Source organism: Plectropomus leopardus, chromosome 22 (assembly GCF_026936395.1).
Source record: "Plectropomus leopardus strain MGB_pleo_1.0 chromosome 22, ASM2693639v1, whole genome shotgun sequence".
In the NCBI taxonomy this organism is placed as follows: Eukaryota; Metazoa; Chordata; class Actinopteri; order Perciformes; family Serranidae; genus Plectropomus; species Plectropomus leopardus.
In genome coordinates, this window is record NC_142197.1 from 14,796,985 (window position 1) to 14,823,909 (window position 26,925).

Below are 26,925 nucleotides of genomic sequence, written 5' to 3' on the forward strand. Positions count from 1 at the left end.
TATTGGCGACTTGCAAGGATCCTTGATGCTCACCTGGTCCAAACATCGGAGGTCAGTGCAGCAATATGTAAGTAGCATTTTACTGCTATAGTTGGTAAAGATGAGGCTCTTCTTCATTTAGTTCATATATTGTACAGTTTAATCTGTAATAATGCATTTTTTGTAACCCTACTTCTTTTTTTCGGTAACATCCTCCAATGTTTCTGGCTTGTTGGTAATAGTATGGTGACTTAAGTAACTAAAATAGCCCAAAACACACACACACACACACACACACACACACACACATATATAGTGTATATTTCTAAATGCATCTTATGTTTTGTATGTTGTATGTTTTGTAAATTAAATAACTTATATATATGCCAGATAAATGTAGTGGAGTAAAAAGTAAAATTTCCTTCTTACATGTGATGAAGTGGAAGTTTTAAGTATTATGAAGTAAAAAATACTGTGCTAAAAAATACTATTAGGCCACCGTCAATTTTTAGCAAGGTTATAATGATCATACATATTTATTTCTCAGTAGTTTCTTTACTGAAATACAACACATAGGACTGCACATATTCCAACAGGCTAAAGTTTTAAGTATTTGATCTTTCTCTCCACTTTGCATGTCTTGAACTGTCTTGGGAAGAAAATATAAGATTTATTTACACCAGGTTGCATTCAAGACATGTCCAAAGCTCACTATTGATTGTTGACCTTTTTTTTTTATGGTTGCACGATTCCATGTTTTACACTAAATATTGATTTCAGTGTGAAAAAGCCATTTTGTTTGGACTTTTTGGTGTTTTAATGCATTGTACATGTTCTCTGCATTCTTTATATTTAAATAAAGAGAATGAGAAATTATATATATCCTCATTACAACTTCGCAAAATCAACAAATCAGTGGCCTAAGACTTTTGCACAGTACTGTACCAACCAATTTTACCACAGTACTACACAGTAGTAAATGTACCAAGTTGCAGTCCTCCGCTTCAGATTTACCTCTGAGAAAAAGCACAAATCGTGACATGCCACGCAGGTGAATTCCTCTACTGTCATTTTTCAAAGTGCTGTCTCTCTGTTGCAATGACGCAACTTTCGCCACGAGATGACGCCATTGCTCCGCGCGCCTCCACCCCTCCGCCGCAGCTGCGAAGCCACAAATTGGACATGTTGCGCACATCTTCCACATTGTCACATGAGAGAGAACACCCTGGCCTGTTTCGATTGCCTGCTTTCTCACTTTCCACACAGCTTATCAAATTGTTATTACACAGCAGATGGGATGCGGTTCATTTATTTAATTCCATTCCCCACAAAGAGCCACGGCGCTATGGTTTTACAAGAGAGGGGGGGATCAATGGGCGCAGTAAATATGGATTGAAGTTCGGGCAATTAAGAGTGTGGCGCAACGCCTCTGTGAGCATATTTTGATGACTTATTAATGTGCTCAAATAACCAAAGCCCTCCATTGTGGAAACTATCGATCCGATTGATTAGTAATAAACTTGATTGAATGTGTGGACTCTGCTGGAGCGACAGTTGGTGCAATTAGACGATGATTTGGTGCGGGCGCGCGGAGCGGACTCGATGCCTGAGATACATATGTTTCATGTAGAGTGTTTCATTTGGCTCGTGCGCTGTCCCTTTCAGCACCGAGAGAGAGGAGCTGGGGGAGAGGAGCGTGCGCGCGCGGAGACCGTTGGAGCAGCGCGAGCGGACTTCACGGGGAAGACGGGTTTCTACTGCAAAGTCCGGGGAGCTCAGAGAGGAGCATGGGTGAAAATCAGGTGCGTTTTGCCAACATTATTGATCATGGCTGACAGATTCCGTGCATGATGAATTCCTCTGCTCTCTCTCTCTCTCTCTCTCTCTCTCTCTCTCTCTCTCTGTATCTGAGACTCATTCTTGGGTATTGACTTCATTACAGGCAGCATCCCTTAAACAAGCGCGGGGTTCATAATTGCGTTTTCACCACTAAAAATCACCTCTTCTGGTCACGACGGAGCACTTTTTGCCTCCATTTATCTCCTACATTTATCTCCTACCTTTTTCTTCGCCTTGCGGATGATCTAATTTTCTTTAAATCCGTTTGTTTTTGCTCTTGTGGAAAAAAAAACCCACCTGACTCCAGGAGGACTGATATTTTGGGGAGGGAAATAAAACTGCTGAGCTCCGCAAGGAAGTTGCCCGAGGCGGACAGGGACCCCGAGGAGGAGTCCGCGCGGAGGAGGCAGGAGACGGCACCCCTCATACACTATTGGATCAATTTGATTGTCTGAGGTATCTCATATGCTATGTTTTTTCCCTCCATTCTGACCAATTGCCTCTTTTTTCTGTGGGTGTTTTTTCTCTCTTTTTATGGCATCCTCACATTCCTCTGGTGATGGATATTTTGGGCAATCTGTCTTATTTATCGTCTCAATTTGTCTTGCTGCCTATCTCCTATGGATTTTTATTGATTTTTTACTCATAATTTTGATTTCACATGGATTCTGTGCAATGGTGGTTTGGTGAGTAAATGGGGAAAAAAAGAAGCACTGTGTAACTCAATATTGCGTGGGCACAGAGCATTTAAAAAACTGAGATATGAAACAATTAATCTCCATAATTATACCATTGCAACAGTGCTTCTCTGCGCCTACTGTGGATGGCACTGTCTTAATTAGGGTGCAAACCAGAATGCCACCACTGCTGTACAGAAAAGAAGCCAATAGGGCTGCATAATGAGCATACACCCTTTCACTTTGATGTCACATATTTTCTGAACCTGTGGGCTGTGATTTATCTGCAGACACATGACTTAATCACGTCACAGGCATGTGTGTTATTTTTTTTTTTTAAAATGATGCATGAGTCGTCTGTCTCTTAGCAATGAGAGTTGGGATTTTATATGTTTATTCATACGTGGAAACAGTCAGAATATGATATAGACTTGTAGATATTGAGAAAATATGCCAAAAAGGAGGGGTTTTTTTGTATAATAATGGATGGATCTATGGTGGATACGCATTTGACTTGATATGTATTTATTTATTTGCTTTCTGGGTAAGCCCACTGACTAAAGGGGAGAATCCACAAATGTATGTGGGGGGGTAATCTTGCTAAAATCATAGACAGATTGCTACTAGAAAGTGTGAGAGATGGTTGAGATCGCAGAGGAAAAAGTGAGGTATGAATGAGATAAAGGTGTGTGAGACAGGCAGCGACTGTTGGACGGAGAAACACCTACTTATAGAGAGAGAGAGAGATGGAGGGGGAGAGGAGAGGACAGGGCGGCAGGAATGCTATCACTTTCTGAAAAGAGCAGTGAGCTCCCCAGAGAGATGAGGAGGCCTGCAGAAGGCGATAGAGGGAAGAGGGAGAGGGTGGTAGAAATAAGAAAGAGGGTAAATAAGAGAAGTGGCATAAAGAAGGTGGAGGCGTGAAGGAGTTGAGGGCGGAGAGGAAAGGCAAAGAGGCCAGGTGTGGAGAGAAGAAACAGCTGTAGTGAACTTAAAAAAAAGGAGACAAAATAAAAGCAGGAGAACAAGGAGGGGGCAACGCTCATAGACAGCCAGCCTTAGGTGTAAATTAAAAGAGTGATGAGCCAGCCGCAGCCTCTTGGGCTTAAACCCTCTTCATCTCTGCGCCACTAACCATCACAGTACGGGGAACCTCCTTACTCTGGATGCCCATTTCATTCTTTCACATAGGAGAAAATATCTGTTGTTTGAGCCTTTTGTTAAGCATCATAAAGCACAAGGACTCTCATGGGAGCATAGAGCAGTACTTAGATGTGGTTATTAACTCTTGAAAACCTGAGCAAATTGTTTTGATTTCTTTGAAAAAAAAACCAAAAACACTGACAGAAGGCAATGAGTGAGTTAACAAGACTTGGCCAAAAAAACCTACCAAAAAACAGTAAAAAACAAAAGTTACAGAAAATACCTGAAAATAATCTTTAAAAAGGGCATTTAAAAAACTAAAAAAGTGCTGAAAATGAAAAAAGTATTTATTTTATAGATTTTTTTGTAACAGAATTTGAAATTTATTTTAATTATAAATATACTGGACATTTCTTTTGATCCTCCCCTCTTTTTTAAAGCAAATTTTTTGGTAATTTTCTTGTTACCTTTTACTAATATCTTGTAATTAGCGGGACATTTCTTGCCAAGTTGGTCACTGCCCTTTCCCCCGATGTTTTTTAACCAATTTGCTCAGGTTTCAAAGAAACAAATAGCTTCTGAAAGGTGTCTGAATGCAGCACAAGAAAAGCAGTGTCAATCCAGGTTTCAAAGGGTTAAGAATAGCATGCGTGTGGTACTGACATATGAACATTCACACTGCTATTCACCCCCCTGGAAATAATTATCAATGAGTGTAAATGAGACATGAAACTTTTAATAACCTCAGGGCCTCAGTTCTGTCATGAAACCCTCACATGTTGCACCGATCTGAATTTTTGGCGCCTCTCTCGAGACGTCTGCGTGTAGTTACACCCTGAGCTAATGTAGCTTTTTAAATCATGAATGTGCTCTCTGTGGAACTGACGTCCATGAGGTCAACTTTACGCGGTGGCTCCCTGCTTGGGAAGATCCGATTCCTGACAAATATTAAGAGGCGGGAAGATGAAAAGCGAGGGAGATGATCAAGAGAAGCTGACTGTGTGGATCCAATTAGACTATATTTAATTGCAGTGGTTTAATTTTGTGTACGGCTTGACGACAGGGGTCCCAAACCTCATATAGACCCTTTCTGTGCCAGAGCCAAGGAAAAAAAGTGTTGAATAAACAATAACATGGCAAGTACAATGCTGGCTAACCTATATAAAGCAGGGCTTTTAATCATAGCGGGGGCTTGGCTGTGTATAAGTGGCTTTGACCTAATTCCATTTAGAGTGGAGAGAAACTGATAAATTAATTGGGACAGAATCGAGTTATAAATGGATTCATCGAGAGAGCGGCTCATGCTGTGATGAGATCTGAGCCCGAAACCTGTGAGGGGCCCTTGTGGGTGAAAATTAGGCAGGCTTGCTGAATATTTAAAGTTAAAGTTTTGTGAGTGATGCTCTGTCTTTCTCTGTTTTTTTTTTCTTCAAGTGGTATATTCAGAAAGCTTTTTGGAATAATGGTGTAGGATTTGATCCCAGTCGACCCTAAATTATCAGTCATGTCATGTAGTGTGGTAATGGCAGGGCTGGATTAACCCACTAGGGGGCCGCAGGCAAAAATGAGCCAGAGGCCCCAACTGACACCCCTTCCACTAATAGATGGGGCCTCAAGATTAAGTAATAATGCAGGAGCTGCCTTGGGGCTGTCATCTAATGTGCTTAAAGGAGGCATACAATATTATCAAACACATTTGCAAGCAATTATATCACCACAAACTAATTATAATAAGCTGAACCTGAAGTCTTTGGGGCCCCTTAGAGTCTAGGGCCCGGGGCTGTTGCCTGCTTTTTCCGGGTTGGTATTCCACACTTGAATATAGCCTAGTTTCATACATACTCAGTGTATATCAAGGATTAAGATGTCTTTTTAACATATTGGGGCAGAAAGACAGAATATTTTGAGCACAAAACACTGAATTTCCTGCTTTCTGGTAAATTTTTATGCAACAGTTTTTGAATTTCTGCATCAGTTTATTGTGTAAATGTCTTCAATTTTGTCAAAAATAATAGTAATCCGCTATACTTAAATGTTTTTATTGAGGGAGACGAATGCACATATTCTAGATAATAATAATAAATAAAGTAAACACAATGCAAGGTCAATGCAATGGCAACAGAATAATGACGCCATCAGCATTTTGATTGGTTCCATATGAGCCTCGCTTTTACTATGCAGCTCTGTGTGCCACCGGCTGTAATCTCTGGGAAAATGGAGGCTCCTTTAATGGCACAAAGGAAGTGTGGCAGGCTTTGAAGCCTATTTTTGTAGTGGCCAAACAGAAATTACATTTGTTATGTTTTGCTATGTGGCCTAAAAACACTTTTTCCCAAAGACTTACATGGTGATGAGTCTTTTTGAGTGTCACAACACCACAAAATGACTCGTTTCAATATTAGGATTTCATTTATTTGGTCCGATAACATTTGCAAACTCTAGAAGAGCTGCAAGATTTAATAATTATATCCCAAAGAAGTAAGCAGACCACTTAACTGGAAGTAGCTGTCAGAAGTCTGTAGTGCGGCCACACAATGCAGAAGTAGTACCGACCATTTCAGTAAGTTTATATGCAGCAGTTAAACTGTTTTGGCTTCATGCCTCTCTGAGCAACTTTCATTGGAATCAAGGATGCTGATACTGTATCCAGTTCTCTCTACACATCCATAGTCAATCATTGCACAACTAAAACAGGAAGAGGCTTAGTTAGTGTAAGTTCTTTGCCGTTAATGTAAAATGTTTTGTTGATTTGCATCTTTTCGAAATGCTCTGATGGATTTTAAGTTCCCTTGAGTGAGCAGTGATGAAGTGTAGAGCTTTTATTATGAAAGGCAAGAAATGGAGGAAGTGAAGCTCTAATGGGCTGCCGTTGACAATGTGGGAAACAATAAAGAGTTTGCCAATTTGATTTATACTACAGAGGCTCCATATTGATATTGCACAAATGGCAGCCAATGGAATGAGTAAAGTAACTTCAGAAAACAAAATGAATGCGACCTGTGTTGTTGACAGTTTGTGGGCTCAAAGAAAAATGGAAAATAATCGGAATGTCTTTTGCGTCAGTGGCGCCAACAATAATAATACCACTTGGAAACACTAGATGGAGAAAAAAATTCCACTTAAACCTGGCATCAATCTTCTGAACTAACTCTCAGCAGAAAAGCAAAAAAAAAAACAAATGTCCCAAAATGTTTTTGATGCTCTATTTGTGAGATTATTCTCTAAGGGATGATAAGCAATGGAATGAACTACAAGGCTAATTAATAAGCTAAACGGTGTGGAAAAAAAGGCCACCTCAATATCAAAGCTTGTGTGTATCGAGGTAAGCAGGTCGCCTACAATAAAGAGTGGTGACTCAGAGCGATGGCCTGAATATGCAGAAATGATGTCATAAAATTAATGTCGACCCAACAGCCTTGTATAGCACTTAATGATGCTGAATTGAATGCAATATAATTCATTCACATTTTATTTTACAGCAGCCATACATCTTTGAACTAAATATCATTTGCTTGCAATATAATGAACTCTCTCTGTTAACTACAGATTTCAGGAACAACAATTAACTCACCTTTATTACAAATTGCCTCCTCACTCTAAACATTCACCATGCAAAAATATAAATCAGGGATTTTGGATCATGGAAGGCAAATGAGAGAATAAATCCCCAGGGCCTCTGCTAATGAAAGCACATTAGCACTCGTTTCATGTAGCAACCAACCGGTTTGTCACAGCCAATTTTCAGTCGGGGCCCAAGTAATAGCACTTTTTTCGGGATACGGCTGCTTCATGTGAAGCTCAATGGGTAGAGCACGGCACCATTGCTCGCAGAGATGCACCTGCCTACAGTAGAAAGCAGATATCAACGCTTAATACTGTTAATGCGAAGAACATTCAACATTAAATCTACCTGTTGTGATTTCAGGCTGTGTGTGTGTAGCGGGCTGTTCTGGATGTAATGTGTTCATTTAGCTGTGGCAAAAACAGCAGGTGTTTGAATGATGCAACACGCTGGCTCCAAGGCACCGCTCTCTGTCTTTTCGCTGCCGTCTCTGTTTCTCTCACATTGTCTCACATGGTTTTTCTTTCTGTCTCTCCTCTCCCTTCGTCTCCCTCCTCACTCTGTTCACGTCTCTCCTGCTCTTCCTCACCTTCACTGCAGCAGGTAGTCTGCGCCTCAGTGCGAATAGCCCGAGGAGCTTGCCAAGGTTCTCCGCTGTCATTTTAGCAGCTGTTCCACTCATCGATATGCCAAGAGACGACTTTGTGTGTGTGTGTGTGTGTGCGTGTGTGTGTGTGTGTGTGTGTGTGTAGAGGTGATTACAAACTGACAGGCTTTGGGTTTTCCATTATAGAATACCAGTGCAAATTTTGACAGGTCTGCTGGAAAGTCTATACCAATGTGACAGTGTGCAGGCGGCTGAGCATGTGTGTGTTTTTGACTTGTTTTTTGGTATGCCTGATCGCATCTTTGCCTCGCCCGTGAGCTGGTTTACATGCATTTGTCAGGTGAACAGTTAACTCCCTGCATCAGCTTTGGTGTTCTCACCAGGGTTCCCACGGTCATGGAAAACCTGTAAAAGTCAGGGAATTTCATGAAGTCATGAAAATAATAAAAATCACTAAAAGTTTTGGAAACATTATGGAAAGGTCATGTGGGTAATAAATTAATTGACACATCGATGTGTTTTTTCTTAAATATTTAAAGGCATATTTTCTTTAAAAATCACCAAAATTACACCATTTGTCAACCAAAAACGGAAGATATTGTTGGATTTTCCAATGTCCAATGGTCCATCAAGTGGGACGTTTGAATAGCGTTTGTATCCTGTATGTTTGTATGTCTTGTATGTTGTATGGCAAGTAGGGCAGGGAAAACAAACAAGCATTATTTTAGGTCCCTGAAAAGTCATGAAAAGGCTGAAATTTTGTCAACGAAATTGTGTGGGAACCCTTTCACGCAGCACCCTGGTACTTAAACATCCTCTCATTGTCTCTTCACAGGCTCTGCTGAAGATGTGACTTGTGGATTAAAGGCTCAACTCCTCAAAGCTAGATTTCTGCGACGTTGCTGCCAAACTTCTACCACCACTTTCATTATTATACGTCGATTCTGGAATATGATTCGCTCATGGGGCTCGGCTAGCTCCACCCCTGGGGTCCTTTACCCCTCCCATTTTGACCAATAGGAGCTTTTTAATATTCTCAAAAACACATCTGAAATTTTGGAATACCCGTCTGAAATCCCTGTTTAAGATCGCCCTGTTTTGTAATTATGGAACCACAGTGGAACCCGACTTCGTCCCCATACTCTCCTGTCGCCTTCCTGCTCATGGCTACTTCCTACACTTGGCTCCTCCCATTCACCTCCCCTCAGCGAATCCCAATAGACCCCCAGGCGGCACCCGAGTACGCCCACTCAATCAGACTGGACGGGGACATCATCCTCGGCGGGTTATTTCCCGTGCACTCGCGAGGTGATCGCGGTACGCCCTGTGGGGAGCTGAAAAAGGAAAAGGGCATCCATCGTTTAGAGGCCATGATGTTTGCCATCGACCTGATCAACAAGGACCCCGAGCTGCTTCCCAACATCACGCTGGGGGCCCGGATCTTGGATACCTGCTCCAGGGACACGTATGCACTGGAACAGTCCCTGACGTTCGTGCAGGCCTTGATAGAGAGGGACGGCTCAGACGTGCGCTGTGCTAACGGAGACCCTCCAATCTTCACCAAGCCGGATAAAATTGTGGGGGTGATAGGAGCTGCGGCGAGCTCGGTTTCCATCATGGTGGCCAACATCTTGCGCCTGTTTAAAGTAGGACTCTGAAGTCTTTTCTCTCCTCTCTTTTGTGTGTGTGTGTGTGTGTGTGTGTGTGTGTGTGTGTGTGTGTGTACATGTGCATGCACTCCTCCCCTCACTCATCATCGAGATAAAGTTCAACGATGACAGCCAATTAAAATGAAGTCACTCTTCCTGAAGGTTTCAACAGCAGCAGCAGCAGTGCCAACGCTTCCTGTAGCGATGGCGAGGGAATTTTCTTAAGCGTGTGCAGTTGCTTCTAAAACCTGAAAGTGTGATTTTATCTTCTGTGTTCAGATATGTGTGTGTACAGTACGTATGTGAGATGTGTCAAGATGTGTCAAGTGATGCTTGTAAGGAAGGGCTTTGTGTGTGTGTGTGGGTGTGTATGTGTGTGTGTGCGCGTGGTGCAGCTTAGATCATCCCTGGCTTGTGGTTGAGCCAAATAAAAATGGCTGCCAAACACAGCTATCAATTACTGCTGAAATCTGTCAACAGCCACTTCATTCATTGCAGTGTATGCTTTTGGATGTGTGCATGTGTGTGTCATCAAATAGGATGTCTCTTTGTGTTAGCGTGTTCTCTAGTACACGTGTGGGCCTAATTGAGCCTCCTTATGAGCGCTCGTGTATGCATTTGACCATGTTTCTTCCCTTTGTGCCACTCTTGTTGGCGTCCTTGCAGAAGCTCTCATGTCTGTGATAGAGAACACTCTCCAGGTGTGCGTTTGCACGAGCACGCTCACGTGCGTCGGCGTTGTCATCATTAGCTGAACAGGGCTGATGGATGGCCGTATGATTATGAAATATGAGTCCGGTAATGACGCCCATGGTATTTTCACAACCGCATCTATCCCACGCACTTTAACTGCAAGTATGTGCGGCCACACATTTCGCCTTCTTTCAGAAATCCGTATGTGTGTGAGAACGCGCGTGCATGTGTGTGTTTGAACGTACTTGTTAACAACCGGCTCATGCTTTGAATGGAAGATTTGCATATTAAACAACAACAACAACTAAACATGATTTATGCCAGGATCTGTCACAGCAACAGCACTCGAAACAGAGCGCCTTTCTGGCTCCGCACTGCCTCGTTCTCATTTGCCTAATACGATTTAGTGCGTTGTGTGTGTCAGCGTACATGTGTGTCAGTGTGGGAGTGAATCTTGAGTGTGTCCGCCGATATATAACAGTATGTTCGCGTAAGTGTGCCAGCTATTGTTTGTGTGTGTGGGAGTCTTAAGTATTTAGTGAACCTATCGGTGCGTGAGGCCTGTGGCAGTAGTATTATATGACACAAGACTGTATCTTTCTCCACATGGTTTAACATGAATAATGCTGCATGTGTTACAGTCTGAAAATAGTATGGAGGACACACACACACACACACACACACACACACACAAACATGCTGCGATAAACATATGTCTTTTTTAACTGGGCTAATCTGACAGCGCCAGTCACAGCTAGTCGCCCACTCAACACAAGGGGCTCAGAAAGCTAACACAGCACTGAGAGAGCGCGCGCACGCGTGTGTGTGTGTCTTTAAATCTAGCAGCAGACAAAAGAGATTCAAACAACAGATTGTGTGAAAAATTTCACATCCAAATCCTTAAGAAAAAAAAACAAAACAGTTGCTATTGTGTTTTTTTGGTTTTTTTTTTAAACCGCACTCAGCCGCCGAGGGAACCGCTTGCTGACAATCACAGAGAAATCAAGTCGGAACAAAAGTTGTTGCTATTTCTTTTGTTACTGGTTTCTCTTTTGAAGATTATATTTAACTGTCTCTGCTTTGTGGGATGATACGGAGTGGAGAGAGGGGATGACATAAGATATAATAAGATGGAACTTTGCTAATCCTCGTGGGGAAACCGGGCCGGCGCCACGGCGTATTTCAGAGGAAACTCCAAAGGAATTTAGCATATAAAAAGAACGAGGCAAATGGGGGTCATCCAAACACACTAAGCTGGCAATTTCAACACTGCGTTAAAAGGAGAAATATAGATCAGAGCGTTATAGAGTAGTTATGGTTTGTGTAAAATCTCGCTGTTTGTGTTTCCTGCTCTGTGGTTCTTCTTTAGAGGGGTCTTTACACCAGGGACCAGGACCTGGATCTGAGTCCACTTGACCCCAAAGTCCAGTTTGTTTACTTAGTGCGAACACTGTGCACCATATAGTACACTGACCCGTGTCCACTCAGCATCCAAATCTATTTGATGCTGAATGGACACGGGTCAGCGTGATTCAGTTATGTTTTTTTTTTATCTGGAATTTGCCTCAAGTAGTTGAAAAATGTAACTTTTGCATCATTCATTCATTCATTCATTCATTCATTAAACCTTTATTTAAATCTCAAGGAATCAATGAAGGCATGCCCACATTTTCAGTGATGTCGAGAGCACCAAAAACACAAAGAACAAACAAGAACAGGACCAAACGCCATTAAAAACTGTTACATTCAATAGCCGAGTAATTGATAATCGCCGTTTTAAACTGGCCCATAGGAACTATTGCGTTGAGTTTAAATGTACGTTGTAACATGTTCCAGGTAGATGCAGCATAAAAACTAAAAGCAGTCTTTTTCAAATTCAGTATTTGTCCGGTTAAGCACACTTGAACGTGTAGAATAATAACGAAGCATCTTGCCTTTCAAGACTTTAGAAATGAAGTGAAAAATCAGATTTCAGAAAGACTTTATGCCACAGTACATTAACATAAAAATGAATTAGCTAATAGATTGATTAATCGAATACAGCTCTATTTATATATGTTTTTCGTAAAAAGTTTGACAGCATCTTTAGCTAGCTAACATTGGTGGAATGCTAGCTGTGTATCTTATGGAGTACATGCATGGTGGATCATGTCTTTTACAGATGTATTTCACAAACTGGCCACACAACTTTATATACAAAAATAGATGTGTTTATTTCAAACATTATGACTGTCACCGACTAAATACTTCAATGCATCCTCTATGATGGCATGCAGCCAATAGATGACACTAGAGGGCAGAGTCAAACATTTCTGAAAACGACAAATGAGGCGGTGGTGGAAGAAGTCGTAATAATTCACTTTTTAACATAGGCAGCGTTGTAGATAGCGTTGATCTGCAAGGCTGTTAAATACATTCAAATACGTCGCAACATGTAGACGGAGAATTCTTTTCACTACATAATCGAATCTTGAACTACACCATACATCCCCCACAATCCTCAGTGGCACTGCCCAGTTTCATCTGTACCTGCAAGCTTTCAGAAAATGTGCACAAATACGGGCAGAATGAACACAGAGTAAAGACAGAATTCTCCATCCATGTACATATACTTCATCAGTATTTAGCATAAAAGAGCCCTAAGTGATGTCGCCGCATTCCCAGATCTGAGCAACTATAACCTGATGAGCCGAATCTTATTACACTAATCGATTTACCCCAAAAATAAGAGCTCTGATGAATTGCTTTTAAAAAGTCAAAACTGTGAAAATGAATGTGTGCAACAGCAGCTAGAACTCTGTGTGGTGAAATCTCAAGCTCATAAAAGGCTGTTTTCAGCGTGCATTGTCCCGTGCATCAATGGGGAACCGAATTAATGAGGATCCGAGTGAGTCATAGGTTGGTGCAGCTCGGGGATTTCACAATTTGCAAGTTTACTGTGAGGGGCACATACCTGGAGCATCCTGTCCATCACTTGTTTGCAGTTTCCTTCCTCTCCTCTGCTGCTTCTCTCATCAAAAAACTCAGGCAGCGTTACATTTTTCTGTCCTCTCTCTCATATTTTCTCTTTATTTTTTCTGTAATTACTCATACCCGAAGAGAAACTGCTTTATTCTTGGATATTGATTGTGTTTGTGCACGGTTGGTAATTAAAGCAGTGTTATGGATCGGCTGAGACTTTTGGTCATGTCTTGAGGCAAACCTTGGCTACCGCTAAATGATTTTATCTAGTTAATGTTTGCACTAATAAGACACATAAACAGCATAACTGGAGTACTCCATCAATGACGCATACCATGATACATTTTATGGAGTGAGGAGGCGGCAGTTGTCTTCACATCGTGTGTGTGTGTGTTGCTTTGTTTGCTGTGTTACTAGGAAATTCTCACTATCTTACAATGGACTGAAGGGCGCTTTTTACTCAGTGACACTCGCACGCTGAGTGTTGGAAGCCGAAAATGAAATTCAATTTATAAATTGATAAGTGGTGGCTGTCCCCCTGGTGAGAGCAAATGGGATGACTTTGCCTCGGGGAATTTAGGAAACACTGCTATTATGCACCCGCAACACACACACTGGAATCTCTACCCTTCTCTCAATCAGTGTCAGTTCCACTTGATTCCACTTGAGGCTTTCAAACACGCACGCGCACGCACACACACACACACACACACACACACACACACACACACACACACACACACACACACACTTGTTTGAGAAGACGACTTATTATCTGCGTCTCTGCTGGCGGTTTTTATGAAGTTGTGCGTTTCAAGGCCGAGGTCAGACGCAAAAGTCTTTCCCACGCTCTGCCTCATCCAGCTGTGTGTGTGAGCCATTATTCAAGGTTTGCATCTTGCTTATGTAAGTCTTATATTTACATACGTGTATATCCATTAGTAGATGAATGTTTGAGGAGGAATAGCTGCAGATGAGCCCTTCAGTTGCTTCCATAATTCAGCCGCAGACTCCTCTCCTCGCTGGGGAATTAACTGCTGCACTGTGTGATATTACTGTGCGTGTATTACCACCGCAATGATTGCTTTCCTGAATACTACTCTTTCTGTTGTTTGAGGTGGATTTCTGCTCCTATACATTGCATGACGTGAACATACCACCACTCCCAGGAGGCACCTGTGACATGGAGAGATACAGTACACAACATGTGTCTTTCTGTGTGCACGGCATATGTCTCTGCACATGCAAATGAAACCACCGCACACTTTCTGCTGCAAATTAGCGTGAGCAAATGTTTGCTCAAACCCTTGGAACGGTACAGCAGGCTGGGGCTTTTGCGCACTTTAAAGCTGTACTAGAACAATCTCCTTTTCAGGCATGGTGGCAACACCCTCTGAATTACAAATCAATTGGGCGTTCGGCTTCACTCGGATGACAACAGCTGCTTTAAAATTACAATTAACAGCAAAGGCGGTTATTTTATTCAGATGCCAATTCAATCCATAACAGATTTGCCATTATTCTCAAGGTCAGGGAGAGTTTGGTGTTACAGTCTTGTCCTAATCCTGCAGACTGTTTAATGAAATAATGACGGTCGAGAAAAGCAGAGTGTGAAGGAGATACAGCGAGGAAGGAAAAGAAAACAGTATAAGACAGAGCAAAGGAGAAAGCACTTAATGAGAGACAGATGGGCGGGAATAAAAACTATAGGACAAAGATGCAAAAAAGAGAAAAAAAGACACACGAGGAAGATAAAAAGGCAAAAAGCCAAAAAGCCAGAGCGAGCAGGAGCAGCCGTTGCATCCTCAAGAGTGTAATGATGTGGTGTTGATTTCTTTCATAGAGGCATTATGCATTAAGAGGGTGATGATAATGAAACCACGGAGCACGCTGAACAGCAAGCAGGGAAACTCATTAGGACAAGAGCCGGTCTCCGTTTTGTGTCAACTTGTGCTTGAGAATGTTCCTGACGCGGGGAAACATCACGGTTGCTACAGACGGGCAGGACGCGCTCATCCAACCATGACTAACGAAGGCAGCCTTAATGAGCAAATGGTTAATGAAGGGAGACCTAATTGTCCTTCTGAAATTATTTATTACTTTCATTTGTTGAGTGTTGCCTGGAGATCATTCATTTACAAGAGCCATATGTAATGTTTGAACGGGGTAAATTGGATTTGTTAGCAGCTGAATGGTGCAAATGCTTTGAACCAGGTTGCAAAATGACAAGACGGGAATATTGAATGAACCTGTTTTTGTTTGTTTTTTCAGGTATTAACATGCTTGAAAATGTGTCAATATGAAGCCGAGCATTATTCCTTACACTGTAAACTCTTTTACTTACTTAAAATAATCTTGGCACATATTGCCTTGAAAAAGGAATGTTAATATAACTACACATCTTAATTTATGTTTACCTTATATCTAACTTTTAAGTTTACTTGAAATATAGCTGTATGTACTGTATTAACAGTTTTGTTGTTTTCGAGCAGAGCTTGCAGCTTGAGAGGCATCTGGCCTCGGAGTCACATTATCCACGGTCTCATCCGCCCATTGATGACAAAGTCAGCTTATAAATAACGTCACTTTAGTAACATTAATATGGTATGTATAAAACATGCAAACATAACGTATTTGTGGTTAACAGAAACGTACAGTGCCAACATTTCCTTTTCCCAAATGGGTTGACTCAGCAGTTTGTTTCTTTTTTCATTCATTTCCTATTACTGAAAATGTTATCGTAGAGAGAATGCTTATCCTTTCAATCGATCAGTGTCCTTTTGCGGCAGTTGGCAATGTGCTGGGTGCAAAAGGACAAAAAAAAAGATTCTTTAAAAAACTGGTACAAAAAAAACTAAACTAAAGTGAAACCATAACTATATTCAGCAGACTAAACTTTGTCACAGCCTTTTACCAATACACACACACACAAACACACGCACAATCCCAATCCCAACATATAAATACATGTGTACGCACACGTACAGGGACGAAATAGGAATGTAATTTAAAGTTTAATGAAGTTCTCTGATGAAAACCAAGAGGTCATTAGAAACGTATTAAATGAAACCGCTGACTGTGTATGTGTTAATGTTTGGATTTATTTGTGTCCACTTGACCGTGAACATGCTTGAATGTGTGTGTGGGAGTGAGGGTGTCCTGAAAGGCATTAATTAAATGTGTGTATGTGTTTGTGAGGGAGATGGAAAGAGTAAAAGAGATTGAGACCGTCTGTGAGTATTATCTGCATGTGTGTGTACGGAGAGCACCAGTGTATAGAGTGCATTAAAGTGGAATGAGATTCTATCTCTCCTCTTCCTTTCATCAGGTTTGTGCCTGAATAGGAGCTCAGATAAGGGATAAGTGAAGCCATTACACACAAGCAACGGTTTCACACATCACAGCTGGACAATGAGGACCATTTTGACTTTTCATCGTATCAGGAAACACACAGTTGTAACTAGAATAATATTGGTGGCGGCTCTGTCGCATTTGTGTACCTTACAAAGTGGACATTTTAACTCGTCAAACAGGTGTAACTAATAATGCTGAAATGAATGAACTCCATTTAAACTGAACGGGATCCACTTTAACCCTAAGCACATTGGCTTGAACAAATGGATAAAAAGAAAAGGACCTCAAGAAAGTGCAAAAAAAAAAACCAAATTGTAATGTCTAAAAAGTCTAATTAATCACATTTGATAATCCGCCAGATCATTTTCAGTTCATTTCTTGTCAATTTGTTTTCAGTTTGCAGAACATTTCTTATTAAGTTGCTCATTATGTTTTTTTTTGTCTGTGTTTTACAGAGAAATTCAACCAGTTTTCTCAGTTTTCAGAAGTGCTTGTGAAAAGCATCTGAAAGCAGCACAAGGAAACTGATGTCAGTCCAGGTGTTAAAGGGTTAATGTTATTAATGTGCTTTTCCTCTTACACCAGATCAAAATTTCTGCTGTGAGAAAGGCCTATTCATGTTTGGCAGGTAACATTTTCTCCACTTTGATCCATCCCAACTATTAAGGAGGAGTTGGCAGCCACGGTGCAGTGCACCATGGGGATCAACTCCAGGCTGAGGTATTCCTAATACCCAACATGCATCATGTCTTTTTAGGGTGCAAAGAAACTCATGTTAACATGGGGATAATTTGCATTAAACTCTGATTGGATTAAGGGTTGTATGAGATGCCAAAACTAACCACTCAGCCAACACCCATGTAGTAAAGGTGTGAAGCTGTGCAACTGAGCCACTGTGCACAATACCTGGACCCTGGCACACATTAGTGCTATAAGTCATGCTTCTCTTTTACAAGACATGTCTGCTGTGCTGAATAGCAAGGGCAGCATAAGAATGTAGGTGATTATTGACTGGAAAAACAAAATAAAGCATTTTATTCATGTTTCTGTGTTGCGCGTGTATCTCAGTGTGCCTATTAAAGGTTTCATCATCATGCAGGCACTGCGCCTGGTTCTATTAAAGGATACCATGGTTCAAACACTTGCATGAAACTCAACTTGTCATTCCAACATGGATTTATGTTGTAAACTTGGCTCCCTGATGAAATGTTTTCAGCATGCATGATTTCACCACTTGCTTGGGAAGACAGTGCATCTGCATTGGAATGATGCAGCTGTAATGGATTCTCTCATTTGAAATAAATGAACTCGACAAGGAGAGAAAATGAGAGTGAGGGAGAAGTCGCAGAGTGGAAACTTGTTTCCAGAGCTGTGGAGTTACATTTTAAATTGAAGCATTCGCCATTTCATGTACAAAACATGATGGCTGCTCTAAGCAAAGGGTTGCTGTCATGTAAGTAAAGCTAATTAAAAATGTTATTTAAAGGTCCCATATTGTTAAAATCAGATTTTTGAAAAAACTTTTAAAGCAGGTATAGCTGTTAAAGAAATACCATGAATGTATCAAAAAAAGTCAACAGAGAAAAACATTCAGCCTGTATTCAGACACTGTAACTTTAAATGAGCTGTCAGGCCTTTATGAAACTGTAATGTCACAACTTCACTATGTTAAGGTAAAAAGTGCTTCTACAGTGTCATTTTTCAGATTCAATGATGGTGCAAGGACGCCAGGAGTGCAGATGTGGAAAACCCAGTAACACTAATCAATCAGAAGACATTGGACTTTTTCAGGGAGGTGTCTTAAAGAGACAGACACTAAAACAGAGTTTTTCAGACAGGTGGTGAATACAGGTGTTTTCAAGAAGACAGTATAAGAAAAAGTATATGTTTTTGACCATTAAGGATGTAAAAATGCTCGAGTAGAAACCTAAAATAAAAGAATGAACCTGTAAATTAATATAATGTGGGACATTTAAGTAATATTGTAGTGTAGAATCTATAAGGGAAGTAAACTGTCATTTTAAATCTAGTTTTTATTTCATTTTTGACATTACAATGACTTATGTTGTCTTGGCCTTCCCCAGTATAGAGCACTTGAACTAATTACAATAAACAAAAAAGGTCCATATCTCTTGGCATTTCAAGGTTGTATTACTGATCCTTATAGTGCTGGTGCTAATTGTTTTTTTTTTTTGTTTTTTTTAATCATTACTGTATTTCTATTTTATATTTTGACATACTTTGTGCTGGTACCTATTTTGACTTTATGTAATTCTCTATGCTTGGCTTCAGAGTGACTATAATGAGCTACAGTTTTCCCCCGGGGATCAATCATGTATTTCTGATTCAGATTCTGATGTACTACCTCCACTCACATACCCCAACACTGTAAACAATCTTGTTTTTGGCCTAAGTGCATACACTTAGACACTTTTTAACAGAGTGCATACCTCACAAGATGGAGGCCCCTTCCCAAACCGTGGGACATACATTTACTTTCTCTCCCTGCATTCAGGTGGTGTTGGAATAACTGGAAAAAATAGATTCCAATTGGGAGAAATCATGCAAATCCCCCTCAAGTTGAAATTACTTGGAAAGTCAGGCTTGCCAAGTTGATGCCATGTTATGTAAAAACATGTCACATGAAAGTAAATAAACTATGTTAAGAAACTTTGTATTAATTCATTTGCTGTATATTAGTTTTCGTTCATATATTAGGTTGTAACTTTTAGTTGTTGTCTATGTAATTAATCAGAAAAGGTATTTATTATTATTAATCCTGATAGCACAGGTTTAATGGTTTTAGGGATTGTTGGCTAAAAAAAATCTGTAATATCAAGTGTTTCAGCATACTTGGGTTGAATTTTCACCAAGATGTTGAATACTTAAAATGCAACACATATTCCTTGTAGCATTCATTTTGTTTCCACATTATAATTTAAAGCTCGTGAACACACCAAAATCAGAGGAACCACATTCAAAGTCAGAAAATCCATAGAGCACGTGAATGCAGCATCATAGTTTCCTCAAATGAGTGAAACAGCGCCCCCCTGGATTGGCTGATTAATGTCATTCAGATTCTGTGGTCAAAGGTGGCATTGCACCTTTACAGCTGAGGCACGAATCTACCGAAAGGAACGTCAGGTGAATGTAATTAAAACAGCAGGAGCTTGTTGCGCGTGCAAGCTGTCATTACATCCCAAAAGCATGAATTGATAAATCGTTGTAAAGGACACTGCAAGAGAAGAAGAAGAAAGACACTTCAAAGTGGACTGTCAAGTTTGTCTCAAGTTGACAACCTAATTTAAGTTTGATACAAATGACTGTCAACCTACTCTGGACACATTAGGCTAACTAGCAACAATGGAGGTCTGGCAACGAGCAAACAAAATCTGGACCACTTTATTTTCATGAAGGAGGAGAGACTGGACTTCGACGTCAACAAACGTGAGTCAGATACACCCACTGTCTGTCTAAATTAGCATATCTGTTCCTCACTTGCTAGCAGTTTCCTGTCTGGATAGTTAGCCTGTCCTTGTTATTTAGGCTGTCTGTGCGTTTACAACTTGTTGCTGTTATATTTGCTGTCGGGAAGTTATTACTGTGCCCTCTTTGCTCACTGAAGCCTCTGTGTTTTCAGTAAACTCGCTTCTTCCACATAATCACAGTTGCTGCAGGGCCTTGAACGATTACAAATGAATTCATTTTCGCATTTATTGGTCCTCCAGTCACCTGCTGATGTTTGTTTTGTGCCTGTTATTATAACCTTTATAACCTGCGCAAAAGGTCTGCCAGTTGAGAATTTCAGTCCATTATTTAATTTTAAGATATGCTGAATAATGAGTTAATAACTTGCTAGAATATTCTAGAATATGCTGTGGATGATAAGAGTGTGTAAGTCGTGTATTTCATACATGCATTGGGTGTTTTTGATCTGAATGCAAACTTAAATAGGCTGAGTGAATGTTTTGCCTGTTTGGTATGCATTTAGCTGCTGATCTGTACCTGTAACTTTTTTGATTAGTCGATTAAGGATAATTTTAGTGCAACAGTTGTGCAAGTTGCTGAACTGTGAATGTAATCAACCATAAACGGTAAATGTTTGCTCCTTTCTCAGTTTTACATCACTGAAAACTAAATATTTTTCTGTTTTGGTCTGTTTGTAGGAAATAAGATGTTTAAAGACGTCACCTCGGCCTCTCAGAAACTGTGATTTCTCACTGTTTTTTTTTTTTTGACATTTCATGGACTAAACGGTTAATCAGGTTATTTTAAATAATAATCTGTTGTGCAAATAGTCTTTAACTCTCCTATTGAAGTCAACAGAGATCTATGGTTTAATGTTTACTTATTGTATGCAACATGGTTTGTTGTAATCCACCACTACACTTTGTTAGTGCGCCTTTGGCAGCTTTAGTTCATATTTGACAGGTGTGTAAAGATCTTTGTTTCTTGTAATTTTATTTGTCGATTACATTTGAGCCCTGGAGAATGACAATGAGTACCGTTAAGAAAGGTCTCATAACAGAGATTTGTGATCATGTCATGACTAAGGAGAGTGTGCTATAATTGCTGTGTCTTACATCTTACAAAACTATTTGGGTCATCTTTCAGTCCTGTTAAGGGTCATCTTTCAGTCCTGTTAGAATAGCCTCAGCAGATGCTCACACATGCACATGGGACTGTGCCACTATACAGGTGTGAAATTTTGTGGCAGGCTGAAAATTGCTACAGAAAGTGTTTGAAATGGGAAAACAGACTTTCAGTCTTAGTGTATTGACTTGCTCTTGTATCTTCTAGATGCGTTTGTCTGATTTTGAAAAAAGGCCAAATGCTCTTGTTGGTTGTTACAGCATTTGTTATTGTTGGAATAACAAGAAAGCAATCTGTGCCGGACGGCTGCTTTTTAATCTGCGTTTGTTATCACGAATGATGTGATTGGATGCTTACTGCTGTCACTGTAATCGATCTGCCGGTGACTAAATGATCTTATTGCTTTGTGTTTGCTAACATAAGTGACAGAATGAACACTTGGGTGATAAGTTCAGCACCATGCTGCGGCGCAATGGGTGGAGACAATTCTCATTAAAGTTCAAACTGTTTCTCTTATAAATTTTTTTTTATTAATTCAGAAAGCCGTTCATAAGCATTTGAACCTATGACACCTGAGAAAACAGGTTTGATTTCTCTCCAAAACAGGAAAAAAGATAATGAGCAACAAAATATAATTAGATATTATCAAAAAATAGGATAAAAATGTCCAGAAAACAGAAAAATAATTCTTATAATTATATATTAAAATTATGTTGCAGAACTATCTGTATATGTATTTTTTAGCATCTCCTTTTTTGCCTATTTGCAAATCATTTTCTTGTTACTATTTCCATGCTATTTTTTTTTTTTTTGCTTATAATCTGTAATTTTCAAAACTTTTTACAGATTTCTTGCTCCTATTTTTTGCTAAATTTCAGGAAGTGTAAGTAAGGAAGTAAGGAAGTTATTGATTTATTTCAAATTTTTGGTCCATTTCTTGTAATGCTGCTCGGCACCTTTTCCCATTTTTTTGAAAAAATGAAAAAAATAAAAAATAAAGCCAATTTTGCTCAGGTTTCAAAAGGTTGAATGACATGCGATTCATTGATTGTTTCTCAAGGCTTTTACTAGACAGGAAGTCAATGTCAAAAAAAAGTACGGCATTTGAATGCATTTTTAATATTTGGAGGGGAAAAAAAATGGGAAATGCTTAATTAAGTCTGCCTCATCTTTTAAGCCGGATGTCCAGTGTTGAGGCTGTAGAAGACAAATTTAAGAAGTTTAAGAAAAGGGATTCTTCCTAAAATGAGATACAGACCATTTTTTTGGGTATTTTTCTGTGTGGCCTAAATGCAGTGCATAATATCATGTTTGGTATGGAGAAATAGCCATTATAAAGTTTATTATGTTTAGCAGTGAAAGAAGCAGATATAAAAACAAGTTATGGGGAGAAAATGGCTGTTTTTTCTGTTTCTTTTCTCTTTATTATTCAGACTCAGCCTTTAAATGGTTTTCACCCCACTGTAGTGCCATTATCTTGTTTCCTTTCATCAGCATTCTCTTTATCTTATTTTTTTCTTTTGCTTCTGCTTCTTCTCTATCCCCTAAAAGAGGAGGATGAGACCAGTAAAAAGTGATAGACAGAAAGAAGCGGGGCAGTAAAGGCGATAGATAAGGAGATGGAAGGCAGTAAAGTGGTGATCGTCAGAGGAGAGGAGTTCAGTAAAAGAGCAGCGGAAGACTCGGGGGAGAAAGACGGGTTGCGAGAGGTGTTTTTACATCTTGCAGCGATGTTACATTAGATCAGAGAGAACAGGTGGGAGGAAGAAGGAAGAGAGAGGTTAAGTGTTTGGCGTTTCCACATCCCTGCTTTACCACTCTTGGCATGCCTCAATCTATCTATCTTTCTTCTTCTGCTGCGGCTGCTGCTTTCCCGTCTGCTCTCCATCTCCTGCAGCCTTTTCGGACCGTGTTAATAGCAGCAGCGTATTATTTATGAAAGCAAGGCGAGAAGACATGAAAAGAACATTAGCAGAAAGACAGGGTCCTCCTGCAAAAAAACAATATCTTTGAGGGCGCATTGACAGCATGCGTGCGTGTGTTTGTCTGTGTGTGTGTGTGTGTGTGTGTGTGTGTGTGTGTGTTTAAAATAGATGTCCTCCTTTGAAGATTTATATAGAACATGACATATGCTGGATATGACACTCTTTCTCTCTCTGTCTTGCTGACACACATGCACACACAAATATTCAGTATTTCCATTCAAACAGAAGTGATCTATATAACTGATTTAGTTATTGATATAGAGTAAAGTGGGAAATGGGAGTTGAGTGAGTCAGTAGTTGTATATGTGAATGCAGGAGCGCTGGAATTTAAAAAATAGCGACTCTGTCCAAGTTTGTAGAAAAGCCAAACACACACAATGCATTTAATGAGGCTGTCTTTTTTTTTTTTTTTTTTAAATCTAAAAATATGCCTAAAATCAAGTTTTTCCAAACAGCTCATGCTGCACAGCCTCACAGTTTTTTTAGCTGAATTTTTGCACTCTGGATCGCAAAGTTATTCTCACTCTGACAGTTCATATTTTGTAGAACACATCCACAACAGTGTCAATGCGGCTACAGTTGGATTTTTATTTATTTGTGAGTGAAATAGTCATTCAGTAGAACTGACAGCATTTTCTTGGTTTGAAAGGCACATTCAGTAAACTTTTGCAGGGAACAGACCTGTCTCACTCACTGATTTTGATTTGTTCAGCCCTTTTGTTGAAAATTTTGGTATTGTACGCTTCTGCAAACCAACGATACATAACATCTGATCCCCCCCCCCCCAACAATGTCTTTATTGATTTTAGCAACAACAAGGACATGTACAGCTGCCACGCTGACCACTGATCAAGACTAACTAAAAACAAAACCTGCTGTTTTTTAGCAAGTCATATCTGTAGTTCCAGCTGCTTTTTAGCCACTAAATGTTGTTTTTTAGCAGTCAGTTGCTGTGTTTCTGTCCACAAAAAGACATTGTTTTTTTGTCAGTCATCATTGTGTTTCCAGCAGTTTTTAACAACTTAACATGGACGTTTCCCTATTGGTGTGTCTCCAGCCAGGAAAGTACTGCAAAAAGTAGTTGTTTTTCACCGAGATATTACAGTATTTCCACCTGGTTTATGCAACAGTATTTTAAGCCAGAATATGAACTATGACCGAGATACTTCTGTGTCAAACCTAACCATACGCTAACTGCAGTGCGCTTAGAATGTAAAGAAATGTAAAGTTTTAGTACATTCACTGCATAATAGTGTAGAAATGTAGCATAGAAAATGCTGAATATGACACTCTTTCTCTGTCACACACACTTATATGCAGTATTTCTATCCCCCTCCATTCAAGTAGAAGTGATCTGGATAATTGATTTATTGATTGACACAGAATAAACTGGGAAATGGGAGCTTATTTATGGCATAATGGTTTGTGTTCCTTTCGTCGGTGTGTATTGTGCCGGTATTTCCGTGTGAGATTAGTTTACCGAGAGTTGGGAGCATTAGCATGTGTGTTTGTGTGTGTATGGTGGTATGAGAGGGAGGGGGGAAGACAAGGAGAGAGCGAGAGTGCATTACTTGCAGGGTTTTGCCAATTACCCCCCTAAGCTGGAGGTCAAGGAGGAGAGAGACAGAAAACATTTCTTTCTTTTTTTTTCCCCTTTAATCCGCATTCATTGCCTGCCAGGAATAGTCTTTCTCTTCTCTTCAGTCTCTCTCTTCTCCTCTCCTGAAATCTTCACATTTTCTCTCTCCCTCCTCATCACTCCACCTCCCTCCTGCTTCCAGCTTCCCTCAGGCCATGTTCTGACCGACGGTAGCCATGTGAAAGAATGGGCTCCCCATTCATTTTAGTACTTGCTTCATCACAGTGGCGTTGCCATTGCAAGGGGGCTTCATCAGAACAACATCCAGCAAAACAGTCGAATTTGACTCAACTTTTGCCAAAAGGCAATGCAACAGTGTCCAACAATGCACAGCGCTGGCCTGTCAGATACGTGCAAGGCATATTCTGAGTAGATAACGTAACGTGAATGGTGTAACTCTGTTGCTTACTTCGCAGTTGTTTAGAGAGATGATAAAAATGTGATACATGGTCTTTTGATAACTGAAGGAGGTGTTATTATAAATTACAATCCAGTGTTTTGGTATCTGATAAGACTCAAAAAAGAGAAGCTGAAGCTTAGGATCTTGGGTAGCTTATTCATGACCTCCAACCAAAAGGATTGACCAAAAGTGTAGAGCCAGAAATCTGTGTAGTTTGACCATGTACATCTGTTGATGATGTTGTTTTGAAAACCCATGTAGTACATTTTGAGGTTTTGATATTAAATCTATGCAGGACCTTCTATATGGCTATATTTGCATTTTTCCAGTTTCTGTTTCATTTCTTTACCAAGTCTGTTTTTTCTGTTTCTGTTTTTCTGAATTCTGTGTTTTACTGTTAAGCCCATTTTATTACTGGCAAAAGGATTTAATCATGCGCTCTGTGAATAAAATTTCAGTAATTCAATAAGAGAATGTTCAAAATTTCATTAATCTCAATGAATTGGAACATTACACTATTTTTTTTTAAATCAAAAAAGTGCTGCAATACAGTTGTTTATAAAAAAAAATCCATCCTTTTGTAAAATGCAGTGCTTCACATATTAGCTTCATACTGATCTGCTCTAAATTTGACTTTGCAGCCTCAGAGGGCCTCTTCTGCTTGACTGCAGGGTCCATCAATAATGTTCATTGTCAGGATTTTAGGCAACTCAACATAAAAGAATAAAGGACTGTAATTTCCCTTACTGTAATTTCTTAAATTATGAGGGACACTGGTGTCATGTTTCATACTTCCGGTGAATATAATTCAATCTTATTTCAAAACCTTATTTAATAAAAAACAACAGATGTAACATTTCACTGCATTTACTGGTGGTTCGCCAGTGGAGATGCAGGTGACGGCTGGCTTAATGCAGTAACATCAGATTTGTTTGGCTGTTTGGCAGTTTGGCTGTCTAAGAAACACACTGTGGTCAAGCCAGCCGTCAGTCGCATCTCCGTGGTAAACCAGCTGCCGCTGAAGCTGGAGACAGACACAAGCAGAGCCTCTGAGACTAGAGCAGACCACCGGCCCTGCGTAACATAGCATGACTGGATATATCCTAATGATGTTATGGTCCCAGTGTGGTTCATAAATAAATATCGAAAGAGTCTGTAAACAGTCTGTGAGAGCAATGCTGAAGCACATGTTAGAATAAGGATCCTTCCTGCACAGCAGTGTTTGTTTATTTCAAAACAACGATGGAAGGCAGTGAGCAACTTAAAAAGAAATTAACCAAATGTTAGCAAGAAAATTAGTAAAAAAAAGTACCAAAACATTACTTGAAAATTAGCAAAATAGAAACAAAAAACAAAAAAAAATAATCACGGAAATTACCTGAAAAAAGTGCTTTAAATATATAATAATCGTGCAAAAATAATTTTAAATATCTAATTATGTTAATTAAATATAGTTTAGTTTAAAATGTTTTTAACTAGTTAAAAAAAATCTAAATTACAAACTTCTTAAAATTTGCGGGACATTTCTTGTAAAGTTGCTCATTGTCTTTTTTTTCCGTTTTTTTTTTCTTTTTATAAAAAAAATTGAACCCATTAGCTCAGGTTTCCAAGAGTAAAATATTTGTGAAAGGTATCTAAATGCACCACAAGAAAGGTGATGTCATTCCAGGTTTCAAAGGGTTAAAGTGAATAGAATAATTAAGCGAATATTTGCAGAATGTAGTCTTTTTTATTTATTTTTTCCTTCTTCCTCTGTGCCAATGGCTGCTGGCTTTTGCTCCTTTGGTCCAGCTTTTTCATATCACCACTCACCCTCCTCCTTCTCTTTCCTCCGTCCTCCTTCT

The 26,925-nt window shown here is 39.8% G+C and overlaps 1 protein-coding gene across 5 annotated transcripts in view; it reads left to right on the forward strand.

Moving 5' to 3' along the window:
* Positions 1-1,901: 1,901 nt before the first annotated feature.
* The window catches only part of grm8a (glutamate receptor, metabotropic 8a), a 320,341-nt gene continuing 295,317 nt past the window's right edge, over positions 1,902-26,925 (forward strand). For 2 of the 5 annotated variants that reach the window (XM_088072610.1, XM_088072609.1), the window contains exons 1-2: positions 1,902-2,274; positions 8,643-9,453. In XM_088072610.1, the coding sequence (XP_087928736.1) occupies positions 8,914-9,453 (540 nt within the window). In that variant the 5' untranslated portion in view covers positions 1,902-2,274; positions 8,643-8,913. Of the gene's footprint in view, positions 2,275-8,642; positions 9,454-19,564; positions 19,912-26,925 lie in introns of those variants that run through there. The other 3 variants (XM_088072612.1, XM_088072611.1, XM_088072613.1) reach the window with 2 other exon arrangements.